The sequence below is a fragment of the Etheostoma cragini genome, chromosome 18, assembly GCF_013103735.1.
Source record: "Etheostoma cragini isolate CJK2018 chromosome 18, CSU_Ecrag_1.0, whole genome shotgun sequence".
Taxonomy (NCBI): domain Eukaryota; kingdom Metazoa; phylum Chordata; class Actinopteri; order Perciformes; family Percidae; genus Etheostoma; species Etheostoma cragini.
In genome coordinates this window covers 1,713,845-1,733,910 of record NC_048424.1, presented here as the reverse complement: position 1 = coordinate 1,733,910, position 20,066 = coordinate 1,713,845, and the positions used below count along the sequence as shown (strand labels likewise).

The following is a 20,066-nucleotide window of genomic DNA, read 5'->3' as shown; positions in this document are numbered from 1 at the left end:
GCATGATGGCGGTAACATAGTATTATGGATGGTGACGTGAGTGAAAAGGAAGAAAACATTGTGAGTCTGAAATATTCCATTTGTTATTATTATCTCCATGTTCAAAGATTTGTCTACTGTCAGCTCACAAGGCTACTTTTACTTTTATACTTGAAGTATATTTCCAAGCCTGTACTTTGTTACTTTTATTTGAGAAAAGAAGTTAAATCAGTACTTCTTCTAATACTGTACTTTTGCCATCTCTGCTCATTCCATCTTCCTCTTGTTGTCACGTGCAAGTTCTTCTAGTCTACATCCGCGACGTTCCACTTCAGGGATTGTTCAGGTGCCGCTAGAAATTCCGGGAAATATGAGGACTCTTATTACCTGGTCCTCAGATCTCTGTAGGGTGAATCCAGACTGCCTACCTAGACTATCTGTCCAGCGCTTAGAGGACTGTGATTGGTTTAACCCTTGTGTTGTCTTCCCGTCGTCGACCAGGACATTTTTTTTTATTCAAAATAACTTTTTTCATGATTTTGTTCTTTTTTGACTCTTTTGCCGATGTTCTTGTAAATTTACCTTTCCCTGCAATTTTAAAGCTTTTTTCAAAATCTTTGTTACTTTTTTCAACTTTTGTTTTTGTAATTTTTTCAGATGCTATGTAACTGAATAAAACACTCAAATTCAATGAAAGCAGTGAACTCATCATATATTTTACTTGTACTAACCTATGGCACCATCCACGTTATATCTTGACAATGGTGGAAAGAAAGCCAAATTTCTGATATAGAAACTTTTCAAAAATGGATCGACTCATGACTTCATGGTCCGTCCTCAGTTTTACCAGAGATGGATTTCAGCGTCTGATGGAGTTCTTCTTGGTGCTGGGAGACAATGTGTTCGATTTTATTCTGTTTCATTTCGGATACATGTATCATTACAATGGTGGTTTCTTTGGCACCGTCAGGTTCTGAGTGTGAATCAGAGATGGGTTGTTGTTGTTTTTTTGGCAGGTACAGTACCTCAGATGCTGACTCACTTCTCTCTAACAAGCAGCTATCTCCGGAATCTGCCAGATTCAATTCTTTTACTTGGTCTGCAGTGGTGGAAAGTAACTAAGCACATGCACACAGTACAATCTTGACGTATTTGTACATGCGCATAGTTACTTTTTACATAAAAAAACATATGCTTAGATATAATACAGTATTACATCATCTACCCAGTAGAATCCAAATTATCTCATATTGGCTCCCTGTGACTACAAACAGTAAAATGCCCTCAGATATATTCATTAGTGATAAGAACTTTATAATATAATATTGTATAATATAACACATTGAACGGAGCCATTCTGCATAATGAGTCCTTTACTTATAGATACTTGATAATTTGGTACTTTTGCTAATAAGGTTTCTGTACTTTTACTTAAGTAAGATTTTAAAGTCAGGACTTGCATGCATGATGCATATTATTTGATGTTAATGAGCCTAATGATAAACGATGCAATATCAACAGACAGACCTTTTTTGTTTTGTTAAAACTTATCTTAAATTCTTTTGGAAATTATACCTATACAGTTTGGCAACTTTAGTTGTAAAACACGTTTTATTTTGTCGTGTGCAGCCCGGACTGATCCTGATTTAGACCAACACTCGCTACTGGAATCAAAATGACCAAACTGCTCGGAGCAAAGCTGGTAGTGTGTGGTTATCTCTAAAGGACACATTGAGTATCCTTAAGGTGGACTCAGGGCCAGAGTATTCAGATTCAAAGAAGCAGCTGTGTCTGCTGACGATTGACTTCCATCTGACGAGCAGATTTCGTTCACATGCATGTCGTTACCGCTGAGTGTGTCTGTGTGTCTTTGCTCAGAACCACGATGTTGTTTCTGTCCCCTCTGGATCTGTGAGCTTTTATAACACACCAGCTACATTTCAATCAAGAGGGACTTGTTTGCAGATATGCAAAGGTTTATTGTACATAAGCATACTAAAATGTACAGTCTTTAGAGCTTATACGCCATTGTTATAGAATAATTAGCAAAAGGGGTAAGGAAGCCAAGACAATCCCCCCCAGATGGAGTCTAGACACTGGTGGTGGCGGCAAAGGAGCCCAAAGACCAGACCAAAGGAGTTAACGGAGCGTCCCACCGAAGGAAGACCCAGGGTGCCTTTGGGTGACGATGACTGGAGGTGGAATGACAGCTAAGAGCAGCTTATGACCTCATAAGGGGCAAGATACCAGATCGGCCCATCTGAGCTTTTATTTTCTCCAAGGCAGAGCAGGATACTCAGGGCTCGGTTCACACCTATCACCATTTCTAGCCCCCGGGGGGCCACAGACAGGCTGGGGGAACTCATATTAATGTTAAAAAAAACTCAAAGTGAGATTTTAAGGCCATGGGACCTTTAAAAATTAGAAACTTTCAACATAATCTTCAGTAAAAGATAGTCAGATGGTGTTTTGGATAAGTCAGACTCAGTGATGAGTCAAAGTAAAGTAGTGGGACGGACACAGAGCTGTAGTAGAGCCTAAGTAGACAACCTTTTAATGAATGAATCGGTTGACAAAACGCGGATATAGATAATCTGCTAACTGAAAAAAAATGTCCTCATAATCACCCAGGGCCGATAATCAGTCTATCCCGATTAAAGATGACTCCTACACTCCACACCTCGTCCTGTAGCTGTTTTTTTTGTCCCCTTCAGTTGTCTTCAACCTTTCGCTGTAACTGAAGCCGCTCTACTATGACCTGCAGCGAGAGAGGCCAAAAATAAATCCCCCCACCTCGTTCACTTGTTCAGGATCAAATTTTGCCTCCAGTAGACAAAACATCAAAGAAAATCCGTATGTGGTTTTGAGAGGCTGGTTTCTGGATTTTTATATTTACTGAATATTTGAGCTGTCTACTGTCAGAACTGCAACTGCAGGTATCAAAAGCATCCTTTGGTAAAATCACTCCATTTCTCTCAACATCATTCCTTTGAGGTTTCTTGCCAATTTATGTCAAATTAACAGCATATCCAGTCAGTTTTCCACCTGGAATGCAACACAAAGAAATTCAAGTTTTGCACCTTTTTAATGATTTTCAAAAGCTTTCTCCTTCTTCTCCTTAAAAACAAGACAATATGTGAAACATATTTATAAAGGAATAATACAGTGGTGGAATGTAACTAAGTACATTTACTCCAGTACTGTACTTAAGTGCAAGATTTGAGGGTACTTGTACATCCTTTAGGTCTTTTCCTTTCATGCCACTTTCTACTTCTGCTTGCTACATTTCAGAGAGAAGTATTGTGCTTTTTACTCCACTACATTCATCTGACAGCTTTAGTTACTAGTTACTTTACAAATTTAGATTTTTGCACACAAAACACTTGTAGTTTACAACTTGTTGTATCGACGAGTCCAGGTGAAATGATCAGCCGATGAAACACTTACTTAAGTGACAGGACTGTTTGGATTGTTTCCAGATTTTAAAATGGGAGGATTTATCTGCATTGGGTACTTTGAACATTTTCCTGATGATACTTACATACTTGCAGGACTTTTACTGGCAGGAGTATTTTGACCGTGTGGTAGTAATTCAATTTGTATTTATAGTATCAATTCATAACAAGTTATCTTGAGGTACTTTACAGATAGAGAGGGTCTAGACTACACTCTATGCTTTAAAGATACCCAATTCCAGTAATTCCCCCAAGAGCAAGCATTTAGTGTAACAGTGGCGAGGAAAAACTTCCTTTTAGGGAGAACCCTGGACAGACCCAGGCTCTTGGTGTCTGACGGGGCCGGTTGGTGGTGTGATGAACAGTGGCAATTATAGTACTTTTACTAAAGTAAAGGATCTGAATACTTCTTCCACAAATTAGACAATAATTTAATGAGACATCAAGACCATTGACAGCCAGAGGAGAGGGCACAGTACAGCAATAATTTGAATTGACAGAAATCTTTCAAATCATAAAAGACCTTCACACAGCATGGGGGCCCAGTGGTTAGCACTGTGGCCCCACAGCAAGAAGGTTTGAATCCCGGTCCTTTCAGTGTGGAGGTGGCATGTTCTCCCCATGTCTGCACGGGTTTCCCCCTCCTTTAAAAAACATGTACTAGGTTTTCCAGTCAGTGTCCTTAATCAACCGGCTCAGATCTGGAGTTGGTCCCTGTTAATGGTAACACACTGCTTCCTCGAGGGATAGGTTAAATGCAAAGACTGAATTTCGTAAAATGTATGGTATTGACAATAGTACCTTTGCATGAACATATGTATATATACAGTATATACTGTATGTATGGATTGTGCAAAGATTCAAATTGGAACTTCATCCGTCCTGCTCCTCCACATCTGCCATCATTGCATCGACCTCCATCTTTTTTTGAACACTTTCCTTATCGTATACCAAAGGTGTAACTTAGGGTTCAACGTTGGGGGGTTGAGATCTCCCTTTATAAACTTTGTGATTACTGGTAAATCAAGCCTATGCTGTATACCATTTCTAAGATTATCGTCTTCACTTGGGTGGGAGCAGATCAATCCTTTATGTCCTGTTCCTCCTCCTTCACTCCCTCCAGTGCAGCAGGGCCCAGCAGCTCCTTTTTCCATTTTCAGTGTTAATGTATAATGCAGCAGGTCGCTTCATCAAAGAGAAAATGTGTCAGACCAGAGGCAGGCCAGAGGTTCAGAGTCAGATCTAACAGCTGGTGTGTGTGTGTGTGTGTGTGTGTGTGTGTGTGTGTGTGTGTGTGTGTGTGTGTGTGTGTGTGTGTGTGTGTGTGTGTGTGTGTGTGTGTGTGTGTGTGTGTGTGTGTGTGTGTGTGTGTGTGTGTGTGTGTGTCCTTATTGCCAGCACTGACACTTTGGAAATATTTTGCACCCACATTCAGAATTTATAACTGGATTATTGGGTTTTATAAGCAATTATTGTGTGAAGGGAACGATAATTTATTCCAGAAATATATTTTACATCTTGTTTAATGTTAAATACATTGAACGCTGTGTTCTTGCAGCAGGAAACACGTTGTGGGGGCATGGGTATGTAAAGTGTGGATGAGAATCATTTTAGGCTGATTTTTACGATTTATAATTTGACTATAGTCTGTTTAAATTGGTAGAAATCCTTCAGAAGGCTGGTTGCACAAACTGTTGTCTTTTTATAAGTTCAGTCAGACCACTCCCTCACTGTTACTGGGGAGTGATATCAAAGTAGCTCCCCCCTGGTTTGAGCCTGCAGGTGGATGCTGGGGTGGTGGTGGGGCTAAAAGCAGGCAGCTGCATTGGCAACTGGAACGTGTGCAGCTTAAATAGACCGCTAAATTAAGGGGGTGTGTTTGGTAAATTATATGGAGAGAGAGGCATGTCAGGTGTGTGCACAGCAGTGCAGCTGAACTAGCACGAAGGCATCGCACCATTTCTGTGCTTTCCCTTTCCTGTTTTGGAAAACATGGGGAAACGAATAATACTATTACATGTTGTGAACAATTTATGCACAAGTGGCAAATAAATTGTGGAAGCAACTTAACGTTTCATGGCAAATTAGGCAGATTTATTTTTTATTTGGTGCACAAAGTTGTACTTTTATCCTGTAAGGCAACTCACTTGTTTCTCTAAAGTAGAAAGGGTGTGTGCTTGTTTCGTCCACATGCAGTAGACGTATTCAGCAGCTCTGCTCACAGCGGCATTTTTAACATTGGTCACTGCACAATTCAGTACATGGTCGTGGAGTGTAAATACACTATTAAGATCAAAGAAAGAAGACTTGAAGAGAAAAAACAAGCTTTGGGCTTCAGTTACACGCATACACTGTCGGCCATCATCCATCTGACAGGTGTAGACCGAATGATTAAAGACGTGCACGGCACGGCCAACACGTGGCTGGAAGACATCCTGTGTAGACAACGGGATATTTCACATGTGAAGGGTGGCGCTGGAGGAAAGATCCGGAATGATTTATTCACTGGGAAAATGTCACAGCATTACAAGAAACCATATTCCAAGGTGTTGCTCAAAGGTAAAATTGTCTCCCTGCAGGTTCAGTGGGGTTACCGAAACCCTCCAGGTGAAGAGTCTTAAATTGGACCGAAGCGTTGGACCGTCTGGTAGCCAACATACTGCCAGCGAAGCAAAAAACTCTAACGGCAACTTGGGCCTTTGATGATATCAGACTGGATCATATCATTACATCAGTCAGACCTTCATTTAAAAAAACCTGGCCGACCCCAGAGACTTCCTCTGCCTCTCCCCCACACGGCTGACAGTTTTTAATACTCATTTCTGTGCTTTTTTCATCAGCTGGCTTTGTTATGTCAGAATATAATTTCACTGTACTGCTGAACCACAGTCAACACACTCTCTCTCACACACTCTCACACACACACACACACACACACACACACACACACACACATCGTGGAGTGCATTTATCATAATTGCGTCCTGCGTTTGAGGACCCGCTGTGTCAGGCCCAGACTGCACACACCTACCTGTATGAAGGACTTATTTCCCTTCGGTGTTGTATCTGCGGCGACCTCAAAATAGACCGGACCATTTCCTATTGAATATGAGATTAAAGCCCATTTGCAAAAACTAATCTTATGAAAAGGGACAGGAAACTCACAGAGGTAATTTTCCATTTGCTGGAACTCAAAAAAGGACCGCAGAATAAATGCTCTTGATTGAGACTGGCTCTTTGTTGTGATAAAACACCGAGAGATTATCAATCTCAGTTATCATGAGACATAACGATTGCAGCGGTCATTAAGACTCATTATCCCCCGGTTAGAAAATAGCATTAAATACAGCAGATATCATAATGAATTTATGGATGTGGAGCTTCCAACAATTTGTCCTCATGTTGTCCGTTAAATACAGCCTCGTCTCCCTAAAATTACATTCCCAGACAACCAAACTGCACTTTATTAATTATGTGTCAAGGGAAACATTTTTTATGTGTGTCTTGGATGAATCTCAAATAACATTTTTAATCAAAGTCCATCTAAGGAAGAGGCCGTGGTGGATCTATGGTAGAGACCAACCGATATATCGGCGGGCAGATGTTATCGACTGATATTAGACGTTTTCTATACTCCAGCGGAAGGTTTTCCTTTACTCTCCGTTTCCTGCCCAGGGACGTCAGATGAAGATGAGCTCATAGCAAACTCTGGTAGTGCTCAGAAGCTGTGCATTGTCCCTGTCAAATAAATTAATTTAAAATCAAATTACTCGTGGCACTGACATAGCCACTGGTCTGGTCCGACTAACAAGGCTCCATCAGCAGTCTTTGTTACATGTTGCCATAGCGAGGAGTTTGTCTGTCAGCCAGTCATCCAATCAGGACATCACATATCGGGGAGTCATACCTTTTTTATTTTATCCAGTCATGATTCACAGTTTGAGCTGCTGCCGCTGCACTGCATACTTGATAGACATGATAAATAATTGATAAAACATAAATTATATTATTTTATATTAACGCTTCATCACTGAGAGTTAGATAAGACTCATATGCATCACAATAGTGCACTTAGAGCAACTTGCACATCTAACATCTTTAGAGATACTATTTAAGTAGTTTTTATTACATTTTTATTTCCAACTTGTACGTAAGTTTTTACATTCTCCACTTTGTCTTATCTTTATATTTTGAACATTTGTCCTTGTATTCTATCCTATTTAATATTTCATGTACATTCGGTACTGTATGTGTGCTGTGTGTCTGATATTTTTATGCTGTAGCACTGTAATTTCCCGTGTTGGGATTAATAAAAATCTATCTATCCATCTATCTATGTAACAGCTAACATTCAAACTTATGAACACACGCAAGGCATCCGAGTCGTCCCGCCTCAAGTCAAGTCAGGTTTTGCGTCATTAACTTACGAGTCCCATTAGAGTCTCAAGTCATTTACAGTTTGTGAGTTATTACGTCATGTATGTGCACACCAAAAATAATGATTTATGAGGTTAGTGATGTTGGACTGCTATTATTTTGAACACAACTGTACATATTGCTTTGTTTCTTCTTTCAACAGGACAGTTTTCCTGCCAGGTTTGGAGGGATCCACTTTGTGAACCAGCCCTGGTACATCCACGCTCTCTACACCGTGATACGACCCTTCCTCAAAGACAAGACCAGGAAGAGGGTGAGGCCAGAAGATGTTACATTAAAGCAGCTATGATACATCACTTTTTATATTAAAAATGGATTACATGACTGAATTGATGACTACAAAAAGCCAGCGTACGCTTCTTGCTCGGCGGCAAACAGCAGACAGACCCAGTTAGAGACTATTACCATCAGGAATTGGTAGAGACCAAAAACTGAGCTAAAAGAGAGAGGCTATTGGTCTTATACTAATTAGGTTGGAACACAAAAAACAAAGACTCCTAACAAACGATTGTGTTGCTCCATAACTGTTTGACGTGGAAATTAAGCAACTGTTTGGATAAAATGAAAAAATATTAATACAGGTTTATTTAGGCTTTGTTCTGTTAAAAAATCTTATATAGGTATTTAATCTTTAGCGGAAAAATTTAAAAAAATCAGTTTTTGAAGGGACAAAAGTGACAAAAATGAGAATGTATTATTATTTGTTTTCTTTGACAATGCAAATGTAATTTATCATGTAATTGTCATTTAGCAACATCTGGACTCCTTGTTGAACATAAACTGAACTACCGGCAGCTGAAAGCTTTATTTAGATTGGTATCAGAACATTGTCTTTGCTTTAAAGATGGATTAGGAATTATTTTTTATTAAATCAAGATTTTGGCCGCTTTGTTTTGTTTGCATAAAAGCTTTTCCAGTCAAGCTAAGAGGCTGTGGCTCATGGTAGAGCGATTGTATACCAAATATAAGGTTAGTGGTTTGATCCCTGGCCCTCCCGATGCCATTCGCCTTGTATGGCAGTCTCGGCCAGCGTGTATGAATGTGTGTGAATGGTGAATGGATCCTGTACTATGTTAAAGCGCTTTAAGTAGCCTTTGGCTGTATGAATACAGTCCATTTCCAGTTACACTGTCTTACTGTCCGTGACCCTCCCCTTTGCAGATCTTCATGCACGGCAACAACCTGAACAGCCTCCACCAGCTGATCCATCCTGAGATCTTGCCATCGGAGCTGGGCGGGATGATGCCGCCGTACGATATGGGCACGTGGGCGCGGACGCTGCTGGACCACGCCTACGACGAGGAAACCGACTACTGTCCGGAGTCCTACACCCTGTCAGTACAAGACCTGGAGAGAGACCTGGAGAAAAACCTGTCCCCGAAAACCATGAAGAGGTCAGAGCATTCCTGCACTTGTTGCTGTCGTACTGCTGTTCTTTTACTTTTTTTATGAAATGGGTTCACTTTTTTTACCAAATATTCCCAGCTGCCGCAGGGATTTGAATCACAAACCTTCTGGTTACCTGTCTTTCTAAACTGGGCTCTTCCTTTGGGAAAAAACATGTAATGCTTGAAAAAAGTAATCCAAAGATAAACCAAAATGTAATTTCTTGCTTGTTTTCAGTACTTTACAGTGTATTTAGATACACATGAATAAGTAATACCCCTGGGGCGCTTAGCCAGCCCCCTTGGTTGAGCATGCGCCCCATGTTAAAAGACTCGGTCCTAACCACAGCGGCCGCCGGTTTGATTCCAAAACTGTGGCCCTTTGCTGTCACTGCTGTCTCTTGTCATCTCCTGCCAATCAGATTTGTCTTGTTGCAATTGTGATTCAGCCCACGCACAGCACGCACTCACACTCACAGCCACAGCCACACATATGGACTAATGAGTTTCTACTATAGCTATCCGCGCTACTTAGCAATGTCTGAAAAGAGAATTTTTTTAATCTTTTTCAATCGCCCAACCCCAAACACCCGAGGACTAGCGAGACGTACTCAGCTCAGCTGTACCTCATTTAAAAGGAGACCGAGGTAGAGTGGTCTGTGGAATACAGAGCCTGCGTAACATTGCATCTTTAGACTCTACGTGGACCGTGGACCCCACTCCTCTTATATTTTATTACCTACAGTATGTCTCCACAGAACATCTAGATAATGTCAAAGTAATTGTGTTATCTTTGCATAATTAGTGTAAACAAGTTAGATAATGACGGTGCTAATGTGTAGATGTTATCTTTGGCTTCACTGGAAATGAAGACCGTTTGACTATACTGTATATTCATGTATTCATAGCTCTGTTTGAAAGAAAACAAATGTCAAAATAGTACTGTACTTTAGTACAATTGCATACAATAGAAGCACTTGAGTGCTTCTATTGTATGCAACTTTATACTTTTGACTCCACTATAATAATACAACAGCATTAGTTACAAGTTATTTTGCATTGTAAGTAAGGTAATTAAATAAGAGCGCCAAATTCTGCAATTTTTACAAAGCAATGGATATAAGTGAAATTCTGCATAGTCTAAATCAACGTTTCATTTCCGGCATTACCGCTGGAACTGCCGCCAGACATCCTCAATTTTGGCATTTTAATCTATCTGCAGGGTAAATCCAGACAGCTAGCTAGACTATCTGTCCAATCTGAGGTTTCTATTGCACGACTAAAACTTCTTTTAAGCTTACACATGTTTCACCAAAACAAGTTCCTTCCTGAGGCTATTTAGCAGCGGCACCGTTGCTCCGTCTGGCCCTTAGCATCGTCCATGACGACTGTGATACGTTTGAAGAAATTACAATAAATCAGAGCCTGTTTTTCCCCCACACTTTCCTCTGCAGCGCTGTAGAGGAAGGCTACTCTCTGCATCACGTGCTTGACTGAAAGTGGCATGTGCAAATAGACAAAGTAGCTGAAACAGGTCATTTGTCTGATGTTGTGTCGTGTTTCCGTGCAGGTCTCAGTCAGTGGTGGAACCAGGTGTCCTGAAACGTCCAGACAAAGTCAAGAGTGAAGAGGACAACATGCAGCCGCTGCTCTCGCTGGACTAAACCCCACGTCCAATAACAGCTCAAACGCATAATCAAAAGGCATTCACACACAAAAACACACTGACTTACCTGCACAGGGAGTGACACGAGCGCTCTGAAAACACCTTTCTCCAAAAGAAACTGTTGCTGTGTTTTTGGATTCTTGTCTCTCTTGAACTGAAGGAAAATTCTCAACAAGCTAATAGAAAGTAGACGGACGAACCAGAGCCAAAAGGGACGTTTTCTTCAGACAGGAGGGCATCCTGAGAGCTGCTGATGGTGGTCATTTAGTCATGTGTCAAGTGCCAGTTCCCAAAAAACTGTAAGTGGACGTCTTTTTAACAGTCCAGCCTCGCCAGTGTGGAGCAAGGAAAGAAGAACAAAACACAGAGAAAGACAGAGTTGCCACATACAAACCAGTGTTTCCTACAGTTGTGTAATATATGGTTGAGGGGCGATATGAAGAACTGGAAACCCTACTTCAGAGAGACCATGGGGCCACAGTTCCCGGGCTGCCGTTTTTTTCTTCTTCTTCTTTGTAAAGTAGTTTAAAGAAAACGAGAAGCACGGCTCAGGATTTGCGACAATAATGAGCTTGTTTAACCTCCTGGACACAAAACTGGCAGACGGGCAGGCACTGGGTTTACTGGGAGGTTATTTTCAAAGGTCTTTCCTTTGAAAATAATGTTTGAATTATTGCTCCAGTTATCTCCTGGAAAAGCAAATCCCCCTTTACGGTAAGAGTTGGCTATATCAATTATGTGTTTTTCCTCTCTTTTTTTCTGACCCCTATGTTGGAAAACAATATGTCTCCTGCCATTAGGAAGCGGCAGACTCTTTTAAACGACTCACATCCTAATGTTCGGACGAAGATGACTTAAAGACATATTTTGAGAATTTAATATGTAGGATTTCTAGCCGGAAAAAAAATAAATCAAATAAACCCCCATTTCATTTCATAAAAGCAGAGAAAAGGCACTCACATCACCCTCTCCTGTGACTTTGTGACACATTTCATCTCTTTCTGGCAGTAATAATCTTAAAAGGCCAAAACATTACCTCAGTATCTGTTATTAAACATGTCAGTATTATAAGATTTAAAGAGGCGTTAAAGAACTTCATAGGTATTTTTTGCATGTTGTTTTAGTAAAAATCACACTCATGCATTATTTTAATACATTGTCGCTGTTTCATAATGCGGCTAAAACCCTTTTTAATCAGTATTTGTTTTAGTTGATAATCTTAACCCAAAGTCCACTTATTATCTGCTGAGCTCTCAGCCACATCACTTCTTCATATAGGAGTCTACAGATCAGTGAAGATGGATGGGCTATACTGGGCAAATATTGAATTCCCAAAAATACATCACCATGTCCCAAGCCAGTGAAGGACTGGCTATCTGGAATTGCCAAAAGCCAGAAGCCCCCCCACCCCATGTGCCCCTATGGGGCACTTCTGATAATTGGTCCATGGTTCATTTTGATAAGTTTTTGTATCCATGCAGCCACAAATATTCAAGATTGTACTGCGCTGAGGTGGGTGGAAAGATCAACTCGGAGGGCAAAGTTACTCATTTTCAAGCTAACGCCAGGGCCGCTTTTTTAATCCCAGACCGTCACTGGCCCCATCTAAAGCTTTCTGACATCCTGTAGTCTAAGCTTTTTCTGAATCAACAGACGGTAAATGAAAACAAAAGGTAATTCAGCTGAACGATAGACAGGCCAGCAGACGGGGAAACTGCGAAAATGACGGGAAGAGCAGCGGAGGAGAAAAGCCAGCCGGGCTGGCAAGCAGACAGCCGAGCAGATCCCTGAAAGGCCGGCAGGCAGGAAGCGTGAGGTGGCCCGCTGCAACGAGAGCAGACAGCTGGAACGTTAAACTATCACACCAGCGTGCATGACATGTCAACCTCACTCACAACAGCTCAGAGGCCCGAGTCTGTGCACAGTTGAGTCAGACTGCAGCCTCAGTATTATCTGTCTGGTTCCACCGATGATCCACTCAGATGGAGATAACAATCTGCCACCTTATGATATTTAGTAGTTTATTTCACATGTGATCAGGCAGTCGTCTGCGAGCAGACAATACCGGTGGCCTCAGGCTGGGAAACTGTTTTCATTGTTGTTGTTTTTCCTCATGTGTATTACAAGATAAGGCTCATTTTGAATTCTTCTTATTAATAGACCCTTCTCTAAGCCTTTGCTCCTCTTCGTAACTATTGCTACACCTTTTTGTTCTCACACAGCAAACACAGAAGGTTAGATAGATGATTGCATCAGTGAGCAGAACTGTTTTACATCCAATTACAACTGTAAGTGTTAGTAGTCTACATCCACGATGTTCCACTTCCGGGATTGTTCAGATGTCCGTTTCCTTCCTCTTCCTTTGTGTCAGCGTTCTAACCTCCGGTGGATTTCTGAGGACTATGGTTACCTGGTCCTCAGATCTCTGCAGGGTAAATCCAGACAGCTAGCTAGACCATCTGTCAAATCGGAGTTTTCTGTGGCACGACTAGAAAAAACTTCTTTTGAATGTACACACGTTCCACCAAAACAAGTTCCATTTTGGGGAACAAAGGGAAAAACGTGCATGTCATATTTAAAGGGCTATCTTTGATCAAGTACCATAATAAATAAGGCTAAAAAGCTGCCAGAAATTGGAAGTAAAATCTCTGTGGACCATTCTGGTCTGGGCTGAGCCCTGAATGTTAACAACATCTGGTGCCGCCACTGCCCGATGCCGACTTTGATCAGAAACATATTCTTTCATACGTCGAAAAACAAATGTAATCCCACAAAAAGACGTTTCCCCTTGAATCAAAATTACATTAAATTACATATGTGCAAAGTGACTTACAATTGCTAAATACTGTATGTCAGAGGTTGAACGTCTCTGGAGCAACTAGGGGTTAACCCTCATGTTGTCCTTCGGTCAAATTTGACCCGTTTTCTGTTATTTAATTATTTTTGGCACAAAAAATGGGCCGTTGAAACAAGCGCTGAAGTCGTCAACAATAAAAATATTAAAAAACTTTGCTCCGAAGCTAAACACAGTCGCTTTCTCACTTCTCCCTCTATCACACACTCCCCACACACACACACACACCAGCTCGACGCACACACCAGCGCACACAAAAACACCAGGCCACCTACGTAGAGTAGGCTACAGAGAAAGCTCTGCGTGTTGCCTCCGCAGAAGCATTAAAAGACATCAACCCTTTCTATATGGTGAGAGGATCATTTGAGATTTAAGGGTTTCAACAACATCACCGCTGCACGTCCGTTTGGGATTTGCCCAATTTGTCTAGATAAAATTGAATGGCGGTCTGAGCATTGATAAACATTTCTAAACATTCCAAAACTTTATCAAAACTCAAATGTAACTACTTTGAACATGTGTCGCTTCCCTAAAACATCGTTAAGATTAACATCAGGTCAATTTATGAATCAAATCTTATTCATCTCTTAGAGTGAATGAAAAACACTGGAAGTGTTTTTGCCATTTTTGGCGTGTCTTGTCATTGCGTTATTATACCAGTTTCACTCCGGGAGGAATGTAGAACTGCCAGTTTTGTGCACACCGGAGACATTGTAATAAACTATCGGTCGAACGTGAAACCAGGAGATGTTTGAGTGTTTGAAAAGGATTTCTGTGTGTTAGTAGATGCAGAATATGAGGGATTTTTTTTTCACAGTAATAAGTAACACACATACAGAGAGAGTCCACAAAATCAGGAATTAGTTGCGCTTTAACAGCATCAATGTTGGTCGGGGAAGGAAAACACACACACACACACACACACACAAACAGCCACTGTAGATGCTTCCAGTTGTTAGGATACAAAGTTTACATTTATTAAACTATGTATACTGCTTGAATATAGCCAAACTGAGTCTCACACCAGATGCCCTGCAGGTTCACTGATTGTTATTTTTAAGTATTAGAGGTTGCTATAAGGCTGCTTTGTTCTGTTGTGAAATGTATTGTGTGTAGAGGAACTTTAACACAGTGACACAAAGGTAAAAATGTACATTTTATTCAAGATATACTTTATCACGTAATGCTGTGTTCTATACCACACATTTGAGATTTTTTAAATGTTTTTTTTGTCAATATTTTATTAAAATTGCTATCTACCTTGTTCATTATTCCCCAGGGGACAGACTGCTGTGTGTTGTATGAAATGTGAACAGAATTATGGGGTTAGAAGCTGTTGTTATTTTGAAGAGATCCAGCATTTTGATTGTTCTTCTGTGTTGTTGTTGTTCTTATGTCTTTCCTGCTGAACTCGGATCAAAGTTTAGCTGAATGCTTTTACACAAACCTGGAATCATGTAGGCCTACTGATGGTTTCATATTTTAAACGTCACCCAGGAAGCCGTCCAAGACTCCCTTAGATATTTTAATTTATTTTTGAAATTTTAATTTAACCTTCTCAATATTAGTGCACATAAATGATACATTTATGTGCTGAAACATTGTATCCCTGTCATTAATACTTAAGATTTGCCAAATGTCATGTTAAAGTGATTGATTCAGCTAAACAACATTGTCTTATTGTAAACACAGACATTTTCACTGCACGCTGTTTATCTCCCATGCAAAACAAGATCTCACGATGCCACACAGACTGTAGAAAGACATGAATGGAGCACCTGGGACTACACCTACGATGTGCAGGATGAAGTCCAAGAAAGTCTAGTCGGCTAATTGGTAATAACAGAAACAAAAGCTATACATGTGACACCGTACATGAGCATGCAATGCCCTAAAGGACAAATGTGTGCAAGCAACATTTATGAACTATCACGCTGTCAACAGTTGCAGTCCATGCTCGCCAATCGCCTTCGTTCAACAGGCCCCGGTCAGCTGTAAGGAGACGGAAAATCAGACTTCCTGTCAGACAAACAAGGTCCCCCCCGACATCGCCTGCTCTAAGCCGCAGTAGCTTCCTCATGGGATGTAAATATTGTTACAAGTAAGAACTAAGATGTGACATTTACTTACAAGACTTCACTTTGTTGTGGGAACAAGTATTTTTTAGCTGTGTTGGAAATGCATTATATAGTATTTTCGCCATTTTTTAATTTATTTTTTATTAATGCCTGAAATTCTGTGTAGGGGGGTTGGTTGGGGGGGCGGATGGGTCAAACAACACAGGACTTTCATCCCAGAGACCAGGGTTTGTGTCCCGCGTGTCCCATTTCCTAAACCCAACTGTCCCTTTCTTCTTTATCTAAACCCAACTGTCCCGCTTTTGTCCTGCTTGTCACGTAAACGTACCTTTTATAAGCCCGCCCGCGATCTTTTCCTTAAACTTACTGCGTCAATAGTGACGCCAATAGTCCCGACCCAGCGCCTTCAGATAAAGGGCCTTTAGGATGACACTTACGGAGACTTTTAGAGTCAATAACAACGCCAAAGGCACCTGACCAAGCATTGGGACGGGAATGACAATGTGTTGCACATTTCCATCCACAACTGTTACGGGAATATTAGGAGTTGAGTGTATTTTGGAGGTGCCACTAACTGCCACTAGACCAACGCAGAAAAGGGAATGTGTGATTTAAGGCATAAGGCGTTTATATTTGTTTTGGTGTATTCATATGAGGAAGATTACAGTCTCCGTGGATGAAAAACATTTCCACTTTAGTGAACAGTAGTAGACTTTTTTTAGGTTTTTAATCATGCACAAATGTGAAAATGTGCATAGAAGCAGATGGATGGAAACACTTTCTGACTGCGTTTAGACTGAAGACTTCTCCCAGTCTCCGGTTTGTACTGCAGCTCAAACATCCACATCCTGTTGGAGGGACTAAATCACTCTGTATGGGAGAGAAACAGGGAGCAGACTTTACATTTCAGACCTGATTTGTTTTTGGATGTGCATGCTCTTTAACACACTGACTGAAACACAGTCTTTGAAAAAGTAGATTATTTTTAATTTGTTAATGATTAAAGTAGTTATTTTTGGTATGTGTATGTGTTACTTTGAACTACAGTAGATCTCCTGTAGACCTCCATGATGGTGCCATTTGTGGAGGTACATCATGCCTGTTTGGCAGATTGTAGAGGACATCGCATTGTTCATAGACAGGGGACATGGGACACGGACATGTGCAGGGACTCATCCACCTGGGATACATGTGTTGTTTGCATCCATCTTGTTCATATATTTGACACTAAATGGCCATAAAAAGGGAAAAAGTTGGCCTCCATGTCCAGTTTCATGGATGTAAATGTCCTTTTTGGTTTTCAGATTAACTGTATTTCTGTCTTTTCTTCACGATAATGCATCACTCTGGAATCAAACTCTGTCTCAAGCTCTGTTAATGAACTGTCTTTATAAGTATGTACATGAATTTATGGACTAACAAGATTCATCTCTCACTGACTGTGACTCATATTTGACTATTACAAACCCAACGTGTTGCTACTTATGATCAAGTATATGTGCTTTGAGGATTTGGACACTGAATGACTTCTTTTTTTTTAAATGATTGATTATTTCCTTAAAATGACTGCTTAATTTTCAGTTGTTTAAATATTTATTTCATCTTCATAACACTGTTCTTTGATTGTATAGTTACAGTATAGGCGCAGTAGGGAAGACCAAAACCTCAATTGTGAAGTTATTATGGAAAGCCAGTATATTATAGGAGCAACAAACTGCTCAGTTAGCAGGTGTTAAATGTGTAAATGTCATCAAAGACAATTTGCTAAAATGCATCATGTAAAACGAGCAAAATAAATATGGAAACACATCAATTTTCTTATATTTCTCTGATTTTTGTCCACTATTACTGCTGTCCTTTCACAATTGCAGTTATTTGTGAGCAGCTGTTGGAGGTTGAGATGTAGCGATCTGAAGTGCAGCTGCACTGAATGAGTAATCAAGACCGACCGGTTTCCTGAGTGAGGCAGAGTCAACAACAACCTGAAAGGAAGCACATGGTGATTCTCATGGTTGCGTATGTTGCCTCCTTGACTCCTCCACCCGTCTTAGTCCCTCCCACGGAGGAGGCACGGGAGACACGCAAAGAAATCATCAGAGGAGAAAGACAATCAGCTAATGTGTTTTAGAAGGATGAGACGTCCTTTCCTCTGAAGCGTCACATGAATCCGTCAGCTGTATGGACGGAGTTAGCAACTCGGCTGATCCCTTGTATCCTCGGTGATCCCTCCTCGATGCTCGCTCCTCGCTGCTCGGGGCAGAAATAAGAGCTTCAAGACGGTTTCATTGAGAAGGAACAGAACAACACCCGGTTCAGCCGAGGGCCGAGGAGTCATAAGGGGGGGTGAGATGCAGCTACAGAGGTTTTGGGTGTGCTTACTGAGCAGACGTGGTTCTTCAACACAGGCAGGGGTGTAACTTCAAACCCTTCATTTTCTGCATTCTGCAACAACGTGTGCCTTTTATGCATCAAGTTATGGTAAAAATGTACTTATTTATGTAAGGAAGTTATGGGGGGGGGGTGGTTGTGGCCAGTTTTGATTGTTGGTGGGGTTGCGCAAGACAGCCTTAACAAGTCATATTGCTATTATATAAACATAGATAGTTATTTATAGTGCACTAATGTACTCCTGACAGTTTACGACCTTTAATTTGTTTCTTATATGCGGGATTAGAAGTGTTTCAATATTATAATACAAAACTTCTAAACTATCAAATCCAATTGCGAGAAAAATGAACTGATTTGAAACCCAACAATTAACCTAAAGGGCAAAATCTACACTTTAATCATTAAAAATGGAAAGGTTTAAAAGTGCCTTGTTACTCCAAAGAGTTGTTGGCCTTATGCCCCTGGAACTGCCAACATGAGGTCTTGGTGTCAGAGCTAGAGGTGACCAGATGACCCAAAACATTCGGGGCAGTCCAGAAATCCAAGCAGTATTCCCAAATCCCAAATCCTGCCCTATTTGTCCTGAAAATCAGATTAACGTCTGAAGAGCAGACTCTCGAGTATTTACAGTCTGATAGAAAATTAAAAACTATTCATTGTGATGAGTCGTCCTGCAGGCGGCTCCCGTCAGGTAAAGATTGGCTGGAGAAAACCTAGGAATGTACTGCAAACCCAGACGGCATACTGAAGGAAAATGAAAATTGAGCTGAAGTACGTTTAAGGATTGAGCCAGGCTAGGAAAGATGACACAGGAGTCCAAAAAGCCTGAGTCAAATCCCTTGTACGTGTTTACACCTACTTAGCCATTGAAAAAAATGAGTTGGTAGAAAAATTGGTTCTGGAGAAAGTTTCCCAGCAAGGAAGACTTGATTGTGCGATTGCTTTATTTGTTTATCTATTTCTATTTCTATGCTTTAATTGTAAAAGAGAAAATCAACAATAATACATTTTTTTTAAAACAGCCTAATTTAATGGCAGATGATTTAAAGGGTGCACAAAAACATTTGATTTTAAGAATTCTGGTTCTGCTTCAGGCTTACTGTCTTTGATTATTTTAGGGACATTGATCAAAAACATCAATGGCAATTACTTGTGGATGCGTCCAACATCATCACTTTATGTTGCTAAAAATGTATTCCAGGCAGCAATTGTGTGTCCTCAAAACGTATTCAGTGAAGAAGTTTGTATATGTAGGAGACGGGGGTTGTTACATTTTTAACCTGTATACATTAAACAGGTTTTAAATGTCCTTCTGTGTCCCCATAACAACACTGCCCTAATTGTTCTGTCTAATTTATGAAGAAAGACACTAAGGACCTCACACATTTCTGCAAAGATTTATTGACTCACAAAAATGCATTTTGGTGAATGTATTCCACCACAGCAGACATCCTCAGTCGAGTCTCTTAAGTTCCTGAAATGTCACAAACGTTACACCGTACAGGTCCCATGTCATGAAAATCTCACTTCTTGGGGATTTTTACCATTAACATGCATTCCCCAAGCCTGCCTATGGTCTGGGTCACTGTCTGCCTTTGACAAAATGAAAGCTCAGATGGGCCGATCTGGATCTTATGACCTTATGAGGTCATGAGGGGCAAGGTAAACCTCCTCTTTCTCTGATTTGCCCACCCAGAGAATTTGGCCCATCCATGACAGAGAGACATCATGGCTTTCAAACAAGCAAAGTGGCAGTTGGTCAAGGCCACACCCCCCAACTCCACCTTGCCCCCCCCCCTCCTCCTCAAAAGCACCAAGGCTGAA

General features: G+C 40.8%; 1 protein-coding gene and 1 long non-coding RNA gene across 2 annotated transcripts in view; one reads left to right on the top strand and one right to left on the bottom strand.

Annotated features, from left to right (window-relative positions):
- The window catches only part of clvs2 (clavesin 2), a 30,319-nt gene extending 16,878 nt beyond the window's left edge, over window positions 1-13,441 (top strand). Inside the window, exons 3-5 of the mRNA XM_034899386.1 lie at window positions 8,014-8,124; window positions 9,033-9,265; window positions 10,827-13,441. Coding sequence (XP_034755277.1) covers window positions 8,014-8,124; window positions 9,033-9,265; window positions 10,827-10,920 — 438 coding nt within the window. The 3' untranslated portion in view covers window positions 10,921-13,441. The remainder of the gene's footprint in view (window positions 1-8,013; window positions 8,125-9,032; window positions 9,266-10,826) is intronic.
- LOC117961062 lies at window positions 442-17,408 on the bottom strand. The gene is made up of 3 exons (XR_004660303.1): window positions 17,312-17,408; window positions 2,658-2,665; window positions 442-452 (listed from the first exon to the last, which is right to left on the bottom strand). It is a non-coding gene; the product is annotated as an uncharacterized LOC117961062 (long non-coding RNA).
- Between the last annotated feature and the right edge of the window lie 2,658 nt (window positions 17,409-20,066).